Source organism: Puma concolor, chromosome B1 (genome assembly GCF_028749965.1).
Source record: "Puma concolor isolate L17-30 chromosome B1, mPumCon1.1.hap2, whole genome shotgun sequence".
Lineage (NCBI taxonomy): Eukaryota > Metazoa > Chordata > Mammalia > Carnivora > Felidae > Puma > Puma concolor.
This window is the reverse complement of record NC_141670.1, coordinates 196167397-196183570: the sequence shown is the minus strand read 5'-3', so window position 1 is coordinate 196183570 and position 16174 is coordinate 196167397. Positions and strand designations below refer to the sequence as shown.

The 16174-nt window shown below is 46.3% G+C and overlaps 1 protein-coding gene across 7 annotated transcripts in view; it reads left to right on the top strand.

The window, feature by feature from the left end:
• The window catches only part of CC2D2A (coiled-coil and C2 domain containing 2A), a 145239-nt gene that overhangs the window by 102490 nt on the left and 26575 nt on the right, over positions 1–16174 (top strand). For all 7 annotated transcript variants that reach the window (XM_086705416.1, XM_086705413.1, XM_086705414.1 and 4 more), the window contains 6 exons: positions 1005–1172; positions 4506–4611; positions 4802–4911; positions 6662–6758; positions 7351–7449; positions 10323–10499. In XM_086705416.1, the coding sequence (XP_086561542.1) occupies positions 1005–1172; positions 4506–4611; positions 4802–4911; positions 6662–6758; positions 7351–7449; positions 10323–10499 (757 nt within the window). The remainder of the gene's footprint in view (positions 1–1004; positions 1173–4505; positions 4612–4801; positions 4912–6661; positions 6759–7350; positions 7450–10322; positions 10500–16174) is intronic.

Sequence of the window (16174 nt, the reverse complement as noted above, 5' to 3'; positions counted from 1 at the left end):
CTTGATCATAGAAGGTGCTGGTAAACAGCAGTTGCTCTGTGAGACAGAAGATCCTGGGAACAAGCAGGAGCCCCTCGGGAGCCATCCCCCCCACCCAACTCCAAGGCTGGCATGTGCCCCTTGGAAAGAGGCCGCTGGTCAACCAGGGGAGGCAGAGAAGCGAGAGCCGGCTCTGTGCAGCTGGCCTTGTCCCCTGGCGCTGGGCACGGTAATGTCAGCTTGCGGATACAAAGTCACCTCTGTGCTTCTGTTCAGCCTCCGGGCCGGCATAGAATTACCTGCTTCATGGCCCTTTCTCACACCACGATTCCCCGACAGTGCTTGTGTCCTCCCGGAAGTGTTTACGGGATTCTGCCTCAGTGAGAGGGAAGGGATGAGGGGGATCCTCCTGCCCTTGCCCTTCCACTGCCATCGTGCCACGGTCATCTTCCCAGCAGCCACCATTTCAGGGCATCCAGCAAGTGCTAGACCAGGGCAGGGGTGCTCTGCATACACCCCCTCACTTTATCCTCTCTGCAACCCCAGAAGGGAGGTGTGATTATCCCCATTTTACAGATGACGAAACAGAGACGTAAAGAGGTGAGGAAATTTGCCCAAGGTCAAGGAGCAGACCCAGGAGTCCCCCCGGGAAGCGCCCTGGGGCTCAGGAGAGGGAGCACCCCTTCCTGCTTTGTGGCTGGGCCCCTGGGGCAAGGAGATCAGGAGAGCACCTGCACAGTTGGGGGGGAGGGACCCGAGAGGAGCAAGGCAGAGCACGAGGCGGGAGGGGCCCGAGCACACTTTTCTTCCTCTGATCGGCAGCAGCTGAAATCTGTCTTAGTGATCCACCCCAGAGGCTCTCCCCAGTCTCGGGAGAATTCCTTGGCGATTTCCACCCTCCTTAAACAGACAAAAGAGTTTTTCAGGGGCCTTTGAGGGACCTAGGGGGAGATTTGGGAAGCTGTCTCACAACTTTCCAGATCTTTCTTTTCCTTAGAGTCCTAATCCTGTTCTGTAATCATTAGCATTTTGGGGCTAAGCCTTTTCAAGCTGGCAGAACAAAAGCGACCACTGAGGCCAAGGAGAAAAGGCCGGAAGAAGGTGACGGCCCAGAACCTGTCCGACGGAGACATAAAGGTGCTGGTGAACATTATCCGGGCTTATGACATTCCTGTGAGGAAGCCGACAGCAAGGTGAGAGCCGTCCAGACAGCCCTGGGATGGAGAGGACAGGGTCCCCGCCGAGTGGTTCACTTCTCTATAGCACGTCCGCTCCCACCTTTAACGCAGTCGCTGTTCTGTCCAAGGATGGGGGGAGGTCTTCCGAAGCCAAAGCCCTGTCGGTTGCAAGTCATAGTCCAACTCAGTCAATTTAGGCTCAAGAGGGGATTTATTGTGTCTCAAAGAACTCAAGGTTAAGAGGCACAGCTGGGGGCGCCTGGGTGGCTCAGTCTGTTAAGCGTCCGACTTCAGCTCAGGTCATGATCTCAGTCTGTAAGTTTGAGCCCCGCATCAGACTCTGTGCTGACAGCTCAGAGCCTGGAGCCTGCTTCGGATTCTGTGTCTCGTTCTCTCTCTGCCCCTCCCGTGCTCACACTCTGTCTCCCTCTGTCTCAAAAATAAATAAAAAACATTGAAAGAAATTTTTTTTTAAAAAGAGACACAGTGGACCATAAAGGTTGGGGTGGCTCTTCTGAGGCCCCATGGTCTCTGTTGCTCACTTCCTTCTGTGGGTTTGCTTTATTCTTCTCCCTGTGAGGGAAGCCATCCATTCAGCCAGGGTACCGTCCACAAGTATCAGCTTCTCAGGAGAGAAGCTGAGGGTTCTAACTTGTGTCAGGTGTTGACCCATGGTCTAATCACCTATATAACCAGAGAGGCAGGGTCCCCAGGCCCAGCCCTGAAGGTGGGGAACAGTTCTCAGAGAAGCAGGTGTGAGCAGGGCAGATACCCAAAAGGTGTTATGTCCTAGGTTCTGAACATACACCCTCTGAGCATAAAAATGTGATTTCCCCTTAATCTGCTCTGAGAAATGAGGGATGCCTGCTGTGTTCCACGACACTGGGGCACAGGGCAACCCCTCAACCAGAGTAAGGTGAGCCTGAGTTTCTTATCCCCTTAGAGAACAGAGATGAGCAAGATTTAAAAAAAGAAAGAGTGGCTCCGGAGCTCGGGGGGTTAGAGCACCGGTCTCGTGAAGTAAGAAGGAGCCAGAATTAAAACTTGGATCTGCCGATGCACCTGCCAGTGTAAGGAGGGAGGCTGCGCTTTCTTGCCCATTCGTCGGGTTCCAGACATTACGCTAAGCCTCTTTCGTGTGTATTATGTCATTTGCTTCTCGCTACGATTGCTGTCTCCATTTTAAGACAGGGCAAATGTCTGGGTGGCTTGTCCAAGGTCATCGAGCTCGGTCTGATCCACAGAACACCGTTCTGGCCTGTGGCATTTTCTTTCCTCCCCAGGGTCTTCCCGTGAAATTGATCCCCCATCCAGTCTTTTGCCCTATTGTTTTACTAAGTCTTCCACCCGTCACAGAACATCTGACGTCACCCACTGTTCCCAGCATTTGGTCACTAGTAAGTGTACATTCAAGCTCTTGAATCTCTGAGGAGCCACAGCCCAACCCCTTCACCTTGATTATGTCACAGCTCAACCGTGGGGAGTAAAGCTGTCTTTTAAAATAACGTACAGGGGCGCCTGGGTGGCGCAGTCGGTTAAGCGTCCGACTTCAGCCAGGTCACGATCTCACGGTCCGTGAGTTTGAGCCCCGCGTCAGGCTCTGGGCTGATGGCTCGGAGCCTGGAGCCTGTTTCCGATTCTGTGTCTCCCTCTCTCTCTGCCCCTCCCCCGTTCATGCTCTGTCTCTCTCTGTCCCAAAAATAAATAAAAACGTTGAGAAAAAAAAAAATTTAAAAAAAAAAAATAAATAAAATAAAATAAAATAACGTACAGGTGTTTCTCTTATCTTTGTCTCTATAGAATTTTTTTTTTTTAATTTTCTTAAGTTTCTTTATCTGACAGAAAGAGAGAGAGGGCAGGGGAGAGGCAGCGCAGAGCCTGACACAGGGGCTTGAATTCAGAAACCGTGAGATCGTGACCAGAGCCGGAACCAAGAGTCAGACAAATAACTGACTAAGCCACCCAGGCGCCCCTCTACAGAATACCTTTTAAGTGTTAAACCATTTCATTCAAATTACAAGGAAGCTTAGTTGATCCTCTGTGCTCTACATTTCAGTGTAGGCTCATCCAGACAGCTTAGATATCAACTCGTGCATGAAGCCCACCTGAATCTTGACCCTCTACCCATGCATCCAACTGAATAGGATTTTTTCTTCTTCATCCCCCTCTCTGTACTCTGATGGCTCGCGCCCATCCCAATGGGCTAATGTGTATCCCACTGTATTGTGATTATTTCTTTACGTGTCTACCGGCCATTTTAGTTGGAGCCACAGTGTGTCTGATTTGTCTTTGCAGCTCCAGAGTCCAACACAGGGCCTAAAATACAGTGGGCACTTCACAGATGTTTCTGTAATGCTGTAATCGATGGCGTTCCAGAAAGAAAAAGGGTTTCTCTGGCAGCTGTTGTGTTAAATAGTCTACTCTTATTGTCTCATGGTTTGTCCGAAACTCTTATCTGGGAAAAGGTGAGACAGTTTGGTAGAAAGAGACAATTTCTACTTTGCCTGGTAATGAATATGAAATACTTGGTAAGTCATAAGCTTCAGTACAAATATGCAGGTGTGTTGTTAGGATGAGGGGAGTGGTGGCTGGGAGAGACCCTCCGGAGGTGACCTTCGTTTCTTTTTGTTAAGAATCCCAAAAGGGATGGGGCGCCTGGGTGGCTCAGTCGGTTAAGCGCCAGACTTTGGCTCAGGTCACAACCTCACAGTTCGTGGGTTCGAGCCCTGTGTCGGGCTCTGTGCTGACAACTCGGAGCCTGGAGCCTGCTTCAGATTCTGTGTCCCCCTCTCTCTCTGCCCCTTCTTGGCTCACACTCTGTCTCTCAAAAGTAAATAAACATTAAAAAAAATAAAAAAAAGAATCCCCAAAGGGAAAGAGGGCAAGACCCATAGATCCTAACTCTAGCTAGGAATCTCTGAGTGTCTCTTTCCCAGAGAGGCATAGCAGGGCCTGGAGAGAGGGTCTTACTGAGGATAGGTAGCTCGAGGTTACTGGAGAGCGCAGGGTCACAGAGAATGCAGTGGGTGGGGAACTGGACGAGATGGGGCAGACTGGCCAGGGAGCTGAAGATTCGGCCACTCAGTTCCCAGAGGAACTGAGGCTCTCTCTTGTTGGGGGACAGATTCCTCACTAGGGCACCCCCTGGGAGAGGAGTGGGTGGAGAGGACCCTTTTCTCCGTTCCGGCCAAACATGCAGGCCTAGCGGTGGAAGAAGCTTTCTGAGGTGTCAACAAACTTAAGAAAATGTCTGTCACCAGAGCCATAGGTCTTCAGAGAAGCCACCTTGCTGAGTATCTCTTTAGACCTTTCTTGTCATTAATTTCTGTCGTACATTTTCCCTCCTAGCAAATTCCAGCAGCCATCAAGGTCTTCAAGGACTTTCAGCGAAAAGCATGCTGCCTCCCCAACCACACACAGCCCAACCCACAGTGCTGACTACCCCCTCGGCCAGGTGAAATACCTCAATTCTGGGTTTCTGCTTAGAAGCTTGCCCCTTAATAATTGCCTACAAACTTTATCATCTCTTTTCCGCTTCATTTTCTTTGGAAACATACTCTTTGGTAAACATATTCTACCTCTGCTAAGAACAAAATAATTCAGCTAATTGTTCTAGACTCTCATGATCCGCTCTTGTGTTTAAGGTTTTAGTACGTCCTTTTGTAGAAGTTTCTTTTCAACGAACGATTTGCCATACAACTACAGCTGAAGGACCAAACCCCAGCTGGAATGAAGAACTTGAACTTCCATTTAGGTGAGCATATTTTCTTCTTTAGGGAACTATAGGATATTTTGAAGAAATGTGAGTAAAATGGAGCCCCGGGGGGAAAAGGCCACAGTGAAAGGTTCTACAGGAGCCTGACACTGAGTCCCATTCTGTTGCTCTTGTACCACAGGGGACTCCGACCAAGACTAAAATGGGAAAATGTGCAACTTTTGAAACTCGGGTTCATTGTTGGGACACGCCCATGCCTCTCCAGGCTCTGGCTTTTTGTAGCCCTAAGTTTCCCATTCCCTCGACCCCCTGGCCCCTACACTGCTTTTCCTTTGTTCCTCGTCTCCCTGACTCTGGAAGCTTCAAATAACCTCTCTAGTCTGGCACTCCCTATTTTCCATAATTACGCTTTCTTCCTCACCAGAAATAACACATAGGGATTTAAAACTTTAATTAAATGATTTTAGATATTTAAAATTTTTTTTTTTTTTTGAACGTTCATTTATTTTTGGGACAGAGAGAGACAGAGCATGAACGGGGGAGGGGCAGAGAGAGAGGGAGACACAGAATCGGAAACAGGCTCCAGGCTCTGAGCCATCAGCCCAGAGCCCGACGCGGGGCTCGAACTCACGGACCGCGAGATCGCGACCTGGCTGAAGTTGGACGCTTAACCGACTGCGCCACCCAGGCGCCCCTAAATGATTTTAGATATTTAAAAGACTCCTTATTTCAGACCTTGATGCTTCCTTAGAAATTACCATTCTAGGGGCGCCTGGGTGGCGCAGTCGGTTAAGCATCCGACTTCAGCCAGGTCACGATCTCGCGGTCCGTGAGTTCGAGCCCCGCGTCGGGCTCTGGGCTGATGGCTCAGAGCCTGGAGCCTGTTTCCGATTCTGTGTCTCCCTCTCTCTCTGCCCCTCCCCCGTTCATGCTCTGTCTCTCTCTGTCCCAAAAATAAATAAACGTTGAAAAAAAAAAATTAAAAAAAAAAAAAAAAAAGAAATTACCATTCTACTTTTACAGCAATCAAACCCCACAGGTGGAAGTACCATAGAGACAGAGCAAGGCTTAGAGCCAGTTCGGTCAGAAGAGAGGGACACGCACCACTATTATGCATAGGAGAAGCACAAAGAATGAGAAAACGCAAAGGCAAAATGCTTGACAAAATACGCGCAGTGGCCCGGTCTTGAGCCGTGCCACAGAGCAGCCAGCTTGGGCCAGGCCCGGACTCAGAGCAGCGACAGTACAGGAGAGGAACCTCGTGCCTGCGTTGCGTTTGGTTATCTGTGGGGAAAGTGAGTGGGAGGCAGGGACCATTCAACCGGCCATATGACACTAGGAGGTCTATGACTGGGGAATGGTCTGCCGGAGAAGCATCTTCTACAGCCCGGTTGCTTAGGAAATCTGCATCCCGGCACGGGTGCCAGCCGGAGACTTTGAACGTAGCCTGTCCCCCGAGCCAACCCAGCTGTGGCCAGCTGGCTCCTGGCAGAGCTCACCACGCAGGTTGGGGGGATGACGGGAGACCCGACGGGACAAGCCAGCAGATGGGGGGGCAGGGGGTGGTATCTCTGTGCGCCGGGCCTCTAGTCTAGTGCCCCTTCCACTCGAGTATAGGGATTATGTTATCGCATCCCAGGATAAAGAGAAATATTCGAGGTGAAGTCACGGCTTTTAATCCTCATGTCTATGCTCGTATCTGGGTATTTTTCACACGGTGAGATCTGAGTGCTCGTTGCTTCCGTTTTGCCCATGTTCATAGTCCCGGGTCACGTGTCCCCATTTGCAGGGCCCCCAGTGGAGACTACAGCACAAGCAGTTTGCAGTCAGTGAAAGATGACGTGTTCATTAACATTTTTGATGAAGTGCTCTATGATGTCCTCGAGGTGAGTTCACAGTGTTGAGGACGTCTGCACTCATTTCCATGCCCTCCACTCATTGTAAGTCCCTAACTCATTTCCCATCTCTGTGGCGTTTGAAATGTTTGAAACTTGACATGTATAAATGGGAAAAGGAAAAGGGAGGGAGGGAACTAGCTTTCTTATTTTCAGCTGAGTGTCCGCTACCTTCCAGAAATTGCACTGGGTGCCTAGCATACACGGTCTCAATTCTAGAATAACTTTGTGAAGTAGACTGTTAAATCTCCAATATAGCGGGGCGCCTGGGTGGCTCAGTCGGTTAAGTTATCGATTCTTGATCTCGGGGTCTTGAGTTCAAGCCCCACAGTGGGCTCTGTGCTGGGCGTGAAGCCTACTTTAAAAAAAAAAAAAATTAGTAACGGGGAAACTGAGGTTCAGAAGGGCTAAGTGACATCGTTAGGGTCACTAAACGATTAAGTGACTGAAGCAGAATGCGACTTAGGGCTGCCTAACCTGGCTCACGTAGTTTCAGCTAAACCCCCGCTACCTTCCTGTGGCCACGTTATTCAAACGTGAGGCTGAAGTTCTTAAACAATTACTGCCTCCCACCCTCCTTCAGGATGACCGTGAAAGAGGAAGTGGAATCCACACCCGTATTGAGAGACACTGGTTGGGATGCGTGAAGATTCCGTTTAGCACGATATATTTCCAAGCCAAGGTAAGCACCGAAAGCCAGAATTCCATGGGAGTGGCTGTGCCCATTTTTCCCGTTACAGCTTTCTTGGCAGGTCTGTGCCCTCCACACTGAGGGAGCCTATATGCAAGTCGTTGTCAGAAAGATAAAACGCCGCCGATCTCCTGTCATATTTGCGTGGCTTATTAAACATCCATCTCCCTTGGAGGCAGTAGTTAACGTAGGGCTGTTCCCATCTGAGGATTTTTCTGTCATTTAAATAGAAGTGAGGCAGAAGGTGGGACAAAGCGGAAACTTGTCAAAATGACAAAAGTGGAGTGGATGGACGCCAGAAACGAACTTGAAGGGAACAAGCAGGACAGTGATAGTCCATTGAATCAAGTGCATTCTATTAATGTTTCTAGAGTCCTCGCTATTTCAAACATGAAAAATGGTTAGCACAATCTCATTCAGCGGAGACGCTCTTCTTCAGAGTCTAATGATTTTGCTTAAGGGGACCCATTAGGTTAACAACTCTTGAATGATTTAGTAGCTCCAATCTGGGACAGGGAAAGATTCTGAAATGGCTTTAATATCCTGGTATTAAACCCATGGCAACAGGAGGCTTTGAGCCGCAAGACTGTAGCTAATCTCACACGGCGACAGAGGGAACGGTTTAATTCCACACGTGGCGACCACACAGAGCAAGTGTCGCCTGGGCCACACAGTCTCCAGCAAGCCTGGGGCTTGGATGGGTTGGAATCTCCAAGATAATTGGAATTGCAGTTCTCCCCCTAGACAAAGGGACAGTCTACGGGTGACGCTTCAGTGATGTGCTGGCCAAAACATTTTCGTGTCCCTCTTTGAATAGATTTTAAATGGAAACAAAAAAATTAAGAGCGCATCAGTTTGTAAACGAAAGTGCCATGTTATCCGGCAATGCTGAATTTCACACCTGGAAGGGTACTCGGAGGTAACTGCTCCAAATCCCTTCTGGATAAATGAATCTCCTTTACTGCATTCTGGTAATATCTATACTCTGTTTGAGTGCCCCTAGAAACGGGGAACTCACGACTTCATGAGGCAACTTGCTCTCTTTGCCATAGCTCTCTGTTACAGATTTCTTCCCTGAACTGTGCCATAATCTGTGCATCCCTATCCGTAGGTCCTGGTTTGGAGCTACACATAACAAGTAGAATCCTGACTCACTAATAATAGTAGGAATAACTATACTTGTCACATATTACATGCCATTACCTGCTAGTCTGTATGTCACCTCATTTAATCTCACAACAACCCAGTAGGCTTTACTGTCGCCATTTTACAGATGACGAAACAAGCCACACGAGGTGAAGTCACTACTCAAATCCCAAAGCTTACAGGATTCACTTTTACCAACTTCCCACAATGCTCACATTGCTTATCCCTGGGGAATGAGATTGGTAGAGGGAGAGAGAACGATTCAATGTTTGGGTTTATCCATTTCAATGTTACTTCTGAGAGTGATGTTATTACATTTGTCATTTAAGTTTTCTCTGACTCCAAAGCTCGTACCCTTACGTGTACCTGCAGGGGACATTTGGCAGTACCTGGAGACATGACTGGTTGTCACAGCTAGCGGGGGAGCCATTGCCATCTTGTCTGTGGAGGTCAGGGATGCTGCCAACCCCCCACGGTGCAAGGACAGTCCCCCCCCCACAGACAGTCAGGCCCCAAATATCAACTGTGCCCAGGTTGAGAAACCCGGTCTGAAGTCCTTGCACCAAGTATTTGGAGATAGTGCCCATTGCTTCCTGGGTCATCAGATGTGCTCCGTTCTTTCAGGTGCACTTTGTATGGCTTGTTTTTGTATCCTTGTCCCTGTACTCTCTTCACCTGCCTGGGTGCAGGATTCAGGGGAAGGCACCGACATAAGGAGGAAAATAAACAACAGCTCACTTAATTCCTCGCTGGAAGGCATAGTCACTGAAAGTTGAACTTCTTTCTCTATTTCTTCTGAGACATAAATGCCGCTAAAGACTGAAATGAAAACCGGATTCTCCGTAAGTCGGTGAATTTCAAGTTCCAGCCCTGAATAGTCGTGTAGCCCTAGACAGTCTTTAATAAACTTATTGTTGGGCTGGCTAGGCCAAAATGAAAAGTCCTGTCTTTTGGAACCTCCACAGAAGCCAGGTCAATTTACGTGAGTGGCTTGTAATGCATTAAGCCCACATGTATCGAGCACCTGCTGGGTACACAAAGCGCTGCTCTTCGTTGGGAAAGGGTGGTAGAATCGTGGGTGAACTATAATCCTATTCATGGAGAGAAATCTGGTATCTGGAACAAAGTGATAGATGTGCATACAACTATAAGGTCTGCAGAATGTGTCATGGTAATAGCAGAAGAAACAAATTCGATGTGAGGCTGCTAGTGATTACAAAATAATTCACAAAGGAGATAACATCTGGCCTGAGCCTAGAAAATAGAATTAATACTCTGAAAGGGGGGATGAAAAGCTGGGGCATTCCAGAAAAAGGGAATAGCTTCTGGCCAACGCTTACTGGCACTGAGCATACGCCAGGCATTTTTCTTAGTATTTTACATCTGCTCATTCCGCACACGTAACCACCCTACAAATGGGTACTATTATTGTCTCTATAAATGCACAAGCTGGGACACTTGGAGTGTAATCCAGGATTGGAACCCAGGTGACATACTGTCACATCAACCTGAGTAGCTGGTACGTGCTCTGCTGAACTGGGAAGAGGCAGGGATGTAGAGAGAGCTCAGGGCGACATGCCCAGAAGGATGGGGTGAGCCTCGAATGCCAGTCTGAGCAGTCTTTGTTAGATTCATCGGACAGCGAGGAGTTGACACTTGCCTTTGAACTTGGGTTGGAAAACCACCAGGGTGTTTACCAAGTCATGTGTTGTTCACAGATCGATGGGACATTTAAAATAGACATTCCCCCCGTTCTCCTGGGCTACAGTAAGGAACGGAGCATGATTATCGAGCGGGGTTTTGACTCCGTGCGAAGCCTGAGTGAAGGCTCCTACATCACCCTGTTTATCACCATGGAGCCTCAGCTGGTTCCCGGGGAGTCGGTTCGAGAAAAGGTAACCCTGCTTTAGAATTGCGTGTCTGATGTTCATGAGACACGAGGAATGCTTGCTATGCTTTTATAAATGCAGAAGCCATGGCCCAAGCAGAGGTCTCCTTGCCAAAGTTTCCGTTCACTACCCTTTCGGTCTGGACAAAATGAGGGGAGATTGTGGATTCGTGTTTCCATTGAGCTGATCATTAGATTGATCAACAACTTAAAATTTCAGGCAACTGTAACACATGCTCCAGGTGTAGAAGAATTTTCTTAAAGGAAGAAAAAAAGCAGACTACTCTTTTATCTTGACATTTATTGGCAAGCGTGCCGAAATACATTTCCACGTCTGACCTCATATCCCTGGTTGTCCTGTGTGTTGAATCAATTTATAGCATCGTAAGGCTAGGCGACCTTCAGGGGTCACCTCATTTCAGTGCCTTCAGATACTGTAGAGCACAAATATTCTAATTCTGGATGGCTCTAGAACAAAGAGTTTCCAGAACTTCCATTTGTTAGCAACTATTTACCAACCCTCATAGCTGGGAGACACTTTCTTAATATAACTTGCTTCTGCAGCACTGATGTGCACTGTCCTCATTGGTTTGGGGAGAAAGTTACTGATCATGACCTCTTAATACCATAATACAATAACCACCACCACCACCATCATGTACTGAGTTTTTACTCTGTCCTCGGCCCCGTGTCGGATAGTTGACGCACATTCTCTCTTAATACTCACAACTGTAGTGTATGGTGGGGTCTCGGATTGAGACATGAGGAAAGTGAGGCTCAACCCTCCAAATTCACCCAGGCAGGAAATGCATTTATCAATTAAATGTCTGTCTGACTCAAAATCGTATACATTCAACAAATATTTACTGCTGATGTGACAAGCATTTTTCAGGTACTGGGAATACAGCAGCCTAGAAAAGCAGATAAAAATTCCACAGAGCTCACGTTCATGTGTAAGCCCAGCATGTTCCCTCCTAAACTAACCTGCATGGATTCTCATGATGATTCTTTTGTTTATCTGTTGTAATCAATGCTCAGATGGAGAATGGGGAAATGAGCACATTCCTCTGTTTCTTTTTCAGCACTACAGTCTGGTTCACAGAGACACATACTATTACTATTCCCCTTTGCAACGATTATTGGAAAAATAAATCTACGGAAATTCAAATTAATCTTACATGCTAGCCTCTGTCACTAAAGCTGTGACAAATATGGTCTCTAGAAAACATGCCAGATAGGAATGCAAGCTGGTACAGCCACTCTGGAAAACAGTGTGGAGGTTCCTCAAAAAACTAAAAGTAGAACTACCCTACCACCCAGCAATTGCACTACTGGGTATTTACCCATGGGGTACAGGTGTGCTGTTTTGAAGGGACACATGCACCCCCATGTTTATAGCAGCACTATCAACAATAGGCAAAGTATGGAAGGAGCCCAAATGTCCATCGATGGATGAATGGATAAAGATGTGGTATATATGTACAATGGAGTATTACTCAGCAATCAAAAAGGATGAAATCTTGCCATTTGCAACTACATGGATGGAACCGGAAGGTATTTTGCTAAGCGAAATTAGTCAGAGAAAGACAAATATCATATGACTTCACTCATATGAGGACTTTAACAGACAAAACAGATGAACATAAGGGAAGGGAAATAAAGATAATATAAAAACAGGGAGGGGGACAATGCATAAGAGACTCATAAATATGGAGAACAAACAGAGGGTTACTGGAGGGGTTGTGGGAAGGGGGATGGGCTAAATGGGTAAGGGGCACTAAGGAATCTACTCCTGAAATCATTGTTGCACTAGATGCTAACTGATTTGGATATAAATTTTTTTAATTAAATTTAAAAAAAAGAAAGAAAACATGCCAGAATATATGCATTTCAAAATATTTCTAGGAAGTGAAACGTATATTCTGGATGGTTTTCTTTATGTGTAAACTCAAGATAAAAGCCAACAAGCATGTTTACACAGAAAAATGCTCCCAGACAAAAGATGATCTTGCTATTTCCATGTATTCTTAACAGAGGAAAAAGCACCCCATCTGGAGGTGAGCTTCCAAAACCCGGGAAAGCAGTCTGTCTGCTTTCAGCTGAGGTTCTCAGCTGTGGTTTCAGCTGAGAGGCTGAAAACCAGAGGCTTCTTAGCACCCGACGCCCTTCGGGGCACTAACCCCCTATCATGGTTCTGAGCTCCGAGACAGGACGCCCTCCCTGAGTCCCGAAACCTTCCCGCCTCCGGCCAGGTAACGAGGCTGTCTGCTGCTGCCTTCAGTGGCATTTCACTGCCCCTCTGTGGCTGTGCGGAGCATTTCTCTTATGCCTCTGAAATGAGGGCTTAAGAATCCCCGTTGGAGGACAGGTTCTTTGCTGCTATTTGATAAGGAAGGCATGTGGACTGATGCCCCCTGATGTCCTAAACACACAGTGGCGGAAAACAGTACTCAGTGATTTCCCCTGCAGATTATTCGGGAAAGAGAAGCTCTCGCCTGAAGATAATAGAGGCCAGAACCTTGAATTGTTTTTCCACTTGCCAGCAACTTCCAGGGATTAGGAGACTGGAGTCTCCCCTCCGTCATCCCATAGGGAACCGTTCCATAGGAGTTCTTAGAGGGATTTACTCATGGAATTTTCTTAAGATGCGGTAGCAACTCCTCAAACTCCTACTGTAACTACTTTACATTGTCTTGATAAAAGTTAAGTTTTTTTTTTTGTTTTTTTTTTTTTAAAGTTAAGTTTTTAAAAGTAGATTTTTTTGTTAATAAAGCCTTCCTCTCATTTCTTTCTCCTTTCTTGCCTCTGATAGATGAGTGACATGCTTAAAAAGGTATACCAAGCATTTTGTTTTACATTTGTTGGTCAGTAGTTCTAAGGCTTCTAATTAGCTGCTTTTTGTCTGCTGCCACTTTGTGGAAGCTGCTGGATGCTAGTGTATGTGTGGTCCCTTGGCAACGAACCACAGATGTCTGAAGTTCCGTGAAGAATGTCCAGCCTTGTCTTTCAGCCCGTTGCGTTTGGTCAGAAAGATTCTTATTTAGCCTGGAATGTAGGAAGGGTCATGGGTGTGAATGTCACCTCCATGCTGGGCACTATCTCCAGTTTCCAAGCCTATGAAATCCATGAGATGCTTCTTGCCGAGACGGCTGCAGCCCTGACGGTGATTTGTCATGGGTGGAGCTGTCTCAGTGTAGCTATTCAAGAGGATAACCACGCTTAAGTTTCAGTAAACACTGACACGAACCTACAGGTCAAAAAAATAGAGCCAGTCAAGAAACTTCCAGGTTTCATTTTGAATCAAATACTGAATTTGTCAGTTAGTCCTTGATTTGTTTCATAATAAACCAACCCAAATTCTTCTGGCACTGAGCTTTCCCTTGGTACTTCTTAGATCACTAATAAAATGGCATACTCCTCCTTAAAGCATTGTTTCGCTCCATTAAATGGCATCCTGGTGGCCGAAGCAAGTATCAATGACCATTAAGAGATACTTACTTAAATGCTTACCTCGTGTATGCTCTGTGCAGAGAGGAACACAGAATGATTCAAACACGGGCCCTGCTCTCACAAAGCACTAGTTACATAGTCAAAACACACAACAGCACGTCCAGCTCCAAGTGGTAGAAAAAAGTTTCAGGGCGCCTGGATGTCTCTGTCGGTTAAGCGTCCAACTTTGGCTCAGGTCATGATCTCGAGGTCCGTGGGTTCGAGCCCCACGTCTGACAGCTGCCTGTGCTGACAGCTCAGAGCCTGGAGCCTGCTTCGGATTCTGTGTCTCCCTCTCTCTCTGCCCCTCCCCCGCTCACACTATTTGTCTGTCTCTCTCAAAAACAAACATTTAAAAAAATTTTTTCAAAGAAAAGAAAAAGGTTTCGACAGTTTTTTAAACTGGGAAGGCCAATAATCAGTACTGATTCCCGGTTTCTGTTGCTCTTTCTGGGCAATGCTTATTTGGCCTCTTAAGTATTCCTCTAGCACCTGTGTATTTAGAATCTCTGGGCAAGTATCTTAAGTACCGGATTGCTTATTAATGCATTCCTCTAGACTAGAAGTTGCTTGAGGGTACTGGTTCATATTCATTTATCTACAGTGCCTGGAACCTTTTAGATTCTCAGCAAATATTTTCCAAATAGTTGGGTAAGTAAATGAATGAGTTTAAAGGAAACCGAGTTGAATTCCACTGGGTGCTTTGTTTCATACCACCCTTGTTTCGTAATTTTTCATCTTTGTAAAGTTACAATGATTTCTGGCATGACAATTCTGTCCTAGGAGTCTGTGACACGCCCATGCCAAAGTCTCAGAAGCTGGCCTTTTTCATTTGTTTATATATCCATCATAACCATACATTGGGCAGCTCCCACTATGCTCAGTGGTAGGTGGTACCAGATCAATCTGTGTCAGATGTTCGGATTCGGATGTCGGGGACACCTCGTGAGAGTATATAGGAGGCATCTGGAAACGTCTCCATCCTACATCCTACCTAACCCCCACAACCACTACCCCAATTTTTCGGGATACAGAAATCAAATTAGAAATTGGAGCCACAGTCTAGCTCCAGCGTAACAGAAGTCAAGAATAATTAGGATAGCCTGGATTCTATCTCAAGTCAGAAAAAAGTCACGTGTTGTCTTCCCATTCATTCACTCGAAAATATTTGTTACACGCCTCCTATAGGTATTATGTGCCAGGTAGTATCCTTGGTACTGGAGATAAAAAAAAAAAAAAAAGATCGAGGGGCACCTGGGTGGCTTAGTCGGTTAAGCGTCCGACTTCAGCTCAGGTCACAATCTCGCAGTTTGTGGGTTCGAGCTGCACGTTGGGCTCTGTGCAGACATCTCGGAACCTGGAGCCTGCTTCAGATTGTGTGTCTCCCTCTCTCTCTGCCCTCCCATGCTCATGCTCTGCCTCTCTCTCTCAGTAATAAATAAACATTAAAAAATTAAAAAAAAATAAGATAGAAACAAAATCTTTGACTTCACGAATCTTATTCTATGGGGGAGACAGAGTAAACATATCAGTGGTTTTGAATGCTAATAATAATAATAATAATAATAATAATAAAGCAGAGTAAGAGAAGGATAGCTGGGTGCATTTCCATTCTCAAAACAAACAGATTTTCAAGCACTGCCTAGAATCTAAATCCTACTTAAAAATTAACTTTCCTAATAAAATTTTATTTGAGTTTGTCCTGAAACGCTGCAGAATATAAGCAACCATGCATATGTTTTTATACTAAGCAACAGAAATCTTGTAAAAACATTTAAATATCTGCTTTTGGCAAGCTATTTTTTAGTAATCGCTTTAGGGGAAAAATTACAACATGTGTCTAAGGCAACTAGAATTTGTTCTGTTTCATCTGCTTTAAGTTACTACTAAAAGTCTGGGAATTGGGGCACCCAGCTGCCTCAGCCTAAGGAGTATGCAACTCCAGACCTCAGGGTTGTGAGTCTGAGCCCCACGTTGGGTGCAGAGATTACTTAAAAATAAAATCTTTAAAAGTCTGGGAATTGGTAGCTCATCTTGGATCAGAGAACCACTTAAGATAAATATGATACACTTGATGCTAGTTCTGCTTCTTTTTTTCCCTGAGACCCATTACTATTCTGTATTACATTCATTATGGATTTAACATTTTTTAACACATCAGTATATATCTGTCGATTTGTTGTGCATTTAACA